The sequence below is a fragment of the Nicotiana tomentosiformis genome, chromosome 9 (genome assembly GCF_000390325.3).
Source record: "Nicotiana tomentosiformis chromosome 9, ASM39032v3, whole genome shotgun sequence".
NCBI classification, from domain to species: domain Eukaryota; kingdom Viridiplantae; phylum Streptophyta; class Magnoliopsida; order Solanales; family Solanaceae; genus Nicotiana; species Nicotiana tomentosiformis.
In genome coordinates this window covers 79868411-79877091 of record NC_090820.1, presented here as the reverse complement: position 1 = coordinate 79877091, position 8681 = coordinate 79868411, and the positions used below count along the sequence as shown (strand labels likewise).

At 35.2% G+C, this 8681-nt stretch overlaps 1 protein-coding gene across 1 annotated transcript; it reads right to left on the bottom strand.

Moving 5' to 3' along the window:
* Positions 1–7785: 7785 nt before the first annotated feature.
* LOC138899063 (secreted RxLR effector protein 161-like) lies at positions 7786–8316 on the bottom strand. Its single transcript, XM_070185178.1, has one exon. It carries the CDS (start codon positions 8314–8316, stop codon positions 7786–7788), a length of 531 nt encoding a protein of 176 aa, XP_070041279.1.
* Positions 8317–8681: the final 365 nt, after the last annotated feature.

The following is an 8681-nucleotide window of genomic DNA, read 5'->3' as shown; positions in this document are numbered from 1 at the left end:
GGAGCTGCATGATCTTTAAAAATTGACTAGAAGATATTTGGAGAGTTACTTGGAGGATTCATGCAAAGAATACCATATTTTGAGTCTTGAGAATTGAAGAATCAAGACCCCAAGTCAAATTATGCAATACAATTTCACCAACCATTGGCTACGGTTCAAGAGGGGCCTAAAGAGCTAAAGAAAATAAGCTTCTGAAATTCGTCACGGTTCAGTTGTGTGTTACGGTTGGGGTTACCGTTGGGGCTACGGTTTGGCCTAGCAAGATATTTTGGGAAATTAACTTTAAAATTTTTTCTATTTTATCCATTGGGTATTTATAATAACCCTGGGTTATTTCATTAGCCACTTGATATATTTTGACATACGAAAACTCTTGAGAGAGATTTGGAACCTTTTGGTTCGAGTTCGACTTTGGATTACCGGTTTTCAAGACTTGGGTACTTGAGGGTAATATTCTTCTCCTTTCTTTTATATATAGGATTTATAATTTGTCATTCTTGGGAAGCGATCAGATAATATTTTGATTGTTGCTTGACACGTTCATTTAGGTTTCTAGATTTTCTTCTATACTTCATTATTCATATTACTTTGATTATCTTAATCAAACCTATCATTAGTTTTGCTTTAATTATTATTTTTTTCACAATCCGTTATTTTGTGTATCTCGGATCATATCCTAATTCCAATTAGGAATTCATTGAGCCCTTTAGGAACATCCCTTCCAATAGAGAATTTACTGGATTCATTCAAAGTACTTCTGACTATTCAATATTCACCAAGAAATCAGGAAAGGACAGCCCAATGACAAGGAGGGATGTTAGTGGTTATGCAGTCAAGCTTGGGGACTCACTAATTTCATGTAAATCAAAGAAATAACACATTATTTCGAGGAACAGTTTTGAAACATAATATCACAGTATGGCATCGGCAATAACTGAGATAGTATGGTTGTTGGGACTGTTTTCCGAGTTGGGTGTTCCTATTGCTAAGTCAGTGACATTGTTTTGTGATAGTAAGGGTGCAGTGAAAATAGTTGCGAACCCCATCTTTCACGAGCGAACTAAACACATCGAGATCGATTGCCATTTTATTCGGGAACGCATTAAAGAAGGTCTCCTAATTACTCAATATGTCTCAACCAAAGAGCAGCAGGCCGACCTCCTCACCAAAGGGCTAATTTCAGGGCAACATCATTTTTATCTTTGCAAGCTGGGTGTGTTGAACGTTTTCCACCCTCCAGTATGAGGGAGAGTATTGGAAGTTAATTAGTTATCAGTTAGTTGTTAGGGTCAAAGTATAATTAGTAGAAGTTAGAGGTGCTTATTATTATTTTAGCTTTTCCCGGTAACTACTTTGCATATATGTAGTAGGTTATAGTTAATATTAGTTGAGCAAAATTCCCAAACAATCATCTTCTACATGCTTCCAATTACATATCCATGGCTGAATTATAACACTACATCTTTTCACAGTACTTGTAGGAATATTGGTAAAAACTTATCTTGTTAACAAGTTGTGACAACAAGGAACAACTTTAGTACAATCGTCATTCTACCTATCATGTTAAATTATTTACAAGCCTTGTGAATTACGAAAAACTTGCTAGTGTTGTTCAACTGTCTACAAATTTTGTCGGACTAGCAAGACTTAGTATCATATTCATACTACCTATCTTGTTAAATTGTTCATAAGTCTTTTTGGATTAAAAGAACTTGCTTGCATATTTAATTGTTTCACAAATCAGCGAAAGGAGGAGGAGGAGAAGAGAAGGAAGAAGAGCATAAGAAGCATAAGAAGGAGAAGAAGAAGGATGAGGAACAGAGGAGGGGGAGGAGGAGGATAAGGAGTTGCCATCGTACATGGTATATATTATACCAGATTATAATATAAAATGAAACTAAAAATGTGATCAAAGGAAGCATAAAATAATACAGAATTTAATAAAGTGATAGGATCCAAAAGGTGCTACTTGTAGGATTGCATATAGATGTTCGTAACTTGCAGCGGAAGACAATAATAATCCTAGGCAGAACTTTTCGTGTTTAAAATTTACTTATATGTCAAAGATCGGATCTAAGACGTACCTGGTGAAGAGAGTCGCATTTCAAAATTTCTTCGATTGTGCAAAGAATCTATGCGTATCCACACCGAGACCGATCCTTGCTATCTGTCACGATCCCAATTTTCCTCTGTAGGATGTCGTGAAGGCACCTAGTCTATAAGACTAGGTAAGCTTAATACTTACTAAATTAATAAAAGAATTTAACCATCAATGATAAATATGAAATATAAATCTTTATACATAACTTACAATTCCCAAAACCGGTAGTATAAGTTATAAGCTCTACTGAGTTTACTAGAAGAATCCCTAAATACAATTGTTCGGATGGAATTACACAGTACAATTAAAATATCAGAAGGTGACTCCGAGGCCTGCGAACGTGACGACAGGTTTACCTTGAGTCTCCACAGCTAGAGCAGCCAGCTAATAATCAACAACAACCGAAGCACCTAGATCTGCACAAAAATGTAGAGAAGTGTAGTATGAGTACACCAAAACGGTACCCAGTAAGTATCAAGACTAACCTTGGTGGAGTAGTGACGAGGGATAGTCAAGACACCTACTGGACTAAACAACCTGAACAAGGGTATACATGAACTAACAGAGAAACAATATTAATATAAAGCTAAGTAGGATAAGGAATACAAGATAATACTTGCAATGATACACTAGGAACAACAATATTCAACAGGAAGCAGTCAAGTAATAATGTTGTAGAGTAACTAATCACAGTCTAAGTCCGGGGAAACCAAATAATGGAAAAACTAGCAACAACTCAATAACAACAACCGCTTTCACACCAGATGTATTCAAGCATTTTCACTAGGTACCAACCTCATAATCACAGCTCATAGGTCCCAATTTATGAACCCTAATCACTTGGCATCTTGTGCCCACATTAAAACTCATAACCGCACGGATGACTCACGTGCCAATAGAACAATCCTCACACATAAGGCAAGAAGACAAAAGTACGTATAATGGTTATTGTCATCAGGATTCACCTTTTAAAACCGATGTGGGTGATTTAACTACGTGTATACTTGTGTAATTGTTCTACCATAATTTCAGTCAACAAATAAGAGTAGAGTCAATGAATAATACAAAAGCAACGATCACCACAAAATGTACGGTGTAACAGAATCAGCAATGAAGTTTGAAACAACGACCATCACAACAAGATTAGCTACACAGTGCTGAACAAATAGTGCAACATAGAGGAAGACAATTAATAGTTTGATATGGAAAACAACAATCAATGACAAGTGCACAGAAAAGGGGAAATGACAACAAGAGCACTCCCGAGGTACCGCCTCGTAGTATCAAATCGTAAAATGAATCACATTTTTTCTTATATCACCGCGGGAGCCTTTATATTTAGTTTTTGAAATTTATTTTCCCGGAATAGCATCTTGCATTTTAGCCCACCTTATCACACCACATGGCTTCTAGTAGTTCCCCTACTAGCCATGCGTTTCAAGCCCATCTTATCTCACCGCATGCGTTTCAATACCAAGACCTTATACTACCGCATGCGTATAAATAATAACAACAGCATGGCAAAAACCATGTGCAACACAATAACAACTGCACGGTAGAAACCTCGTGCGAACACATAACAACCGCATGTCAGAAACCTCGTGCAAATACATAATAATTTTCTCAACAAAATACGTATGCTAAAAACATAACAACTCAAATAATTGACTTTCACAACATTTCCTCAAAATAGTTTCAATATCAAAACCATGTATAGCCCTCGGCTCAACAACACTAAATACAATAGCAACAACAATAATAACACTAGAATACTGCAAGTAAATCAACACAAGAACTTCAGAACACAAAGAAACGGAAGAACGAACTAATAGAGAAAGACACAACATGGAAATAATAGTCTCAACAAGAATAGTTCAATAAGGGAGAGGTAATGTGTAACAAGGATTCCACGAAAGTGCAATTCGACAGGGGTAACAAACTTTCATTAAGGCTAAGCAATTACGAAAGAGATAATAATAATTTCAATTAAGGTTAAGCAATTACGGAAAGGATAGCATAACGATAAAAGAGGCAGCAACTTCAGTAAGGCACATAATAGTTTAATCGACTATAAGGGTAGGACATGAATCAATTAATTTCAATTAATACACGTAAGGATGAATTTAGTAAATGATAAAGTTAACATGACAAAATAACTTAATATTTAATGGACATAAGAACCTAAGAGCAGTAGACGGTCAAATGTCCATAAATACATCTGGACACGTACTCGTCACCTCGCGTGCTCGGCCTTCACATGACACAATTAGCAAAAACGACTCGAATCCCAAGGGGTAGTTCCCCCACACAAAGTTAGGTAAGATACTTACCTCAAAGAAGCTAGAAAGTTACTCTAAAATGATCTTCTCGAGTGAAACACCCTCCGGAAGGCTCAAATCTAACCAAAATAACTTCAGTTCATAAATAAAACTCATTAAAAAATAATTTCGGACAATAAAGCTTCAATCTTTAACAAGAACTAAAAGTCAACTCAAAAGTCAAACCCCGAACCCGCACCTCAGAACCCGACCAAAATTATAAAATACGAACACCCATTCGATAACGAGTTCAACCATACCAAAATTATCAAATTCCAATAACGAATCGTCCTCCAAATATACATTTTTCTTTTTTGAAAGCGTTTGCAAAAGTCCCAATTTCTTCCAATTTATTCACTAATAATTGACGGATATAACAATAGAATCATAAAATATAATCATTTTCGGATATAGAACACTTACCCAAGTCAAAGTCGTGAAGAACTCCTCCAAAATCGCCCAAAAACCGAGCTTCAAACTCCAAAACGAAATAAAGAAAATGACCATTTTTGGTCCTCACGTTTCTACTCAGTTTCGCTTATGCGGAACAAATTTGCGTGCCTGCGAGCTTGCTTCTACTAGCCAAAACTCGCACCTGTGAAGTGCCACTGACCACTACCCCCTCGCACTTGCAGAACCATTTCCGCTTTTGCATTTCCCCTTCGCTTATGCGACCACTCTGTCGCTTCTGCGAGGCCGCAGGAGCATGACAATTTTCGCTTCTGCGAAGCCTCCCCAGCTTTGCCCAACTTCCTTTCCAGTCGCTTCTGCAACGATTATCTCGCTTATGCGAGGTCGCTTCTGTGACCAAGACTTTGCAGAAGCGGTTGCATCAGCAACCAAAATTTTCCAACTTTTCCTTAAGTAAAAATCCGATCTGTTAACCATCCGGAATCCATCTGAGGCCCTTAGGACCTTAACCAAATATACCAACATGTCCTAAAATACAATACGAACATAGTCAAGGCCTCAAACCACATTAAGCAACGTCAAAACTATGAATCGCACCTCGAATCGAATTATGAGTTTTCAAATCTTTCAAATTCTATATCTTGTGCCGAAACGTATCAAATTAATCCGGAATGACTTCAAATTTTGCATGCAAGTCATGAATGATATAACGAAGCTATTCAAATTGTTGGAATTTAAATTAGAGCCCGATATTAATCAAGTCAACCTTCGGTCAAATTCCTAAATATTTCAAGACTCCAACTTTTTTTCAACTTTCGCCAAAATGTGCGAATTGTCCTACGGACATCCAAATCTAAATTTGGACATACGCCTAAGTCCGAAATTACCATACGAAGCTATTGAAACCATAAAAATTCTATTCCGGAGTCGTTTCTCAAAAATCAAACTCCGATCAACTCTTTTCATTTAAACTTCAAAAATAAGAATTGTTCTTTCAATTAAATCCTAAATCACCCGAAAATCAAACTCGACCACACACACAAGTCATAATATACAATACGAAACTGATCGAGACCTTATGCCACTGAACGGGACGTTAATTATCAAAACGACCGGTCGGATCGTTACACTATCAACTCTTTGATCAATGAAACCGACGAACAAATTGAATGAAATATATAGTGCTGAAATTTTCTCAAAAACTTTCAGCCAACTATGCAACAAAGAAAGTAATTTTCTTTGTCAAAAATATCTCTTGGTGCCATTCCTTTTTTTTTTCAAGAACTCTGATCGGCACATTATATGGTGATATATTTATACGTTCAATCACCAACCTATTTCCCATTAGGTTAAGGACAAAACAGAACATGAACAACCGTGAAGACAAATTCTATAATTGGACTTTTCCATAATATTCTAACGGAAAAATACAATTCCATTCCATATTGGTACGGTGGTGGCCGAGTCCTTTATGGACTTTGACGTCGATCCAATTTCAAAGTGGAATTCACTTGATAAAGTTTCCATCAACCTTTATTAATATTTTATATAATATTTCTTATATAAAATAAATATTAATATATATATATATATATATATATATATATATATATATATATATATATATATATATATATATATATATTAACCAAGAGATACAATTTAATTTTCTATTCCAAATAGAAAACTTCAATTTATTCATAATATTAATTACATTCCATGTGCTAGCAAAAAATATAATAATATTTCATTTAGAATAATATTTTAATTTAGCAGACTAATTAAATTCTCTAATTTAATTATCAAACACTACAATAAGTAATCCTTTAGCAAAGATCAGAATACTCGTTAGTGTTCACCCCATATGTTCAATACTAAACCGGTAGTAAATTAATCATATTAATCAAGGGTGGCATCAGCAACACTCTTTAACGACCGGATAGAATGAAGTATACAATTTACTCTCAAGAACTAATAGAAGAATAAAGTAATATTTCCTTCTGTCCTTATAGCTCTGAGTCGCCCTAGGATATGGTTCCACTGTCAAATCCTAATAGGCGACCAACTATATGTGCATGTCAAATATAATCTACCATTGAATGACCTAAGAAACTCTTTTCTTCTTTCATTCAATTTCCCTAGGCAAGGTCTTAGTTTGGTCGTTTATAATTCATGACAATATGGAGCTTAAACTCATTACCAAGAGTTTACAGATTCCATCTTGATCAATCACTAATTCTACAAGTATTTAATCGTGCCCAATATCCTTTCAACTATTGCCCTAGGGCCATAGGTATCTAGTATCAAAGTACAATAAATAACTTGTCAATTACTATGACGATCTCAGGTCAAAGGAAACCCCTACATCAGATTCTTCAAGAGAATATCGTATTGATAGTTTATGGTAATTCTAACCATTAAAAATTATCCAATGAGTCAGTTTAATGATCATATCTTTATATGAATCATCTATCTATGTGATTTAGTTAATGCGATCAACTAATCTTTATCCAATAAAGACGATCACATAAATATTGATCTAACTGGATTACTAATGTCCAAATTAATAATCCTACGATCAAGAACAAATTTAGATTAAATTATAAGAAACTTTACTCTCATTATCATGATCTCCATCATGATGTCAAGTTTTAAAATTTAATCAAGGACCTTATCAGATGCCATATATATATATATATATATATATATATATATATATATATATATATATATATATATATATATATATCAAATAACATTCATAAAAATATGTTCAAATCATCATATATGAGATTGGATCTAGGGCATATCTGCGATATCCCTAACAATCTCCCACTTGCACTAGAGCCATTCACTCTTGTACTTCATTCCTAATTTTCACTTGTGCTTGGGAAACTCCTTTGCGCCAAGAGCTTTAGTGAATGGGTCTATAGCATTTACCTTTCCATCAACCTTTTAAATCCCAACGTCTCCACGTTCAATGATATTTCTTATCAAGTGATACCTTCGCAGAACGTGTTTGAATTTTTGGTGTGATCTTGGTTCTTTTGCTTGAGTAATGGCTCTAGTATTGTCACATAATAATGGAGCTGCATATTCTATTGAAGGAATCATACCAAGTTCAGTTAAGAACTTTTCCATCCATACAGCTTCCTTAGCAGCTTTACTGGCTGCTATATATTCTGCTTCAGTCACTGAATCAACTACTGTAGCTTGTTTGGAACTTTTCCAACTCACTGCATCACCATTAAAGGTGAATACATAACCATAAATAGATTTTCTATCATCTTTATCTGAAGAGAAACTTGCATCAGTATAACCTTCAAGTTTCAACTCAGAATCTCCATAGGTGATGAATTGGTCTTTAGTCCTTCTTAAGTACTTAAGAATGGTCTTCACCACCTTCCAATGTTCCTCACAAGAATTTTTCTGATATCGGCTAGTCACTCCAAGTGCATAAGCCACATCAAGACGTGAATATGTCATGGTATACATGATAGCTCCCACTGCACTAGCGTATGGGATCATACTCATGCGTTCTCTTTCTTCATGTATTTTAGGACAATCCTCTATACCGAGAGTAATTCCAGTGCCTATCGAAAGATAGTCATTTTGGAATTATCCATGTTATAACTCTTTAAGATGGTATCAATGTACAAAGACTGGGAAAGTCCAAGCAGCTTCCTCGATATATCTCTGTAGATCTTTATTCCCAATATATAAGCTGCTTCTCCCGAGTCTTTCACGGAGAACTATACAAATAGCCAAATCTTGATACTTTGCTATGCCGGTATATCATTCCCTATGAGTAATATATTATCAACATACAGTACTAAGAATATAATTATGCT

Bases quoted from the DNA above. Each gene is read 5' to 3' on its own strand.
- LOC138899063 (XM_070185178.1), bottom strand. From the start codon at position 8,316: ATGACATATTCACGTCTTGATGTGGCTTATGCACTTGGAGTGACTAGC.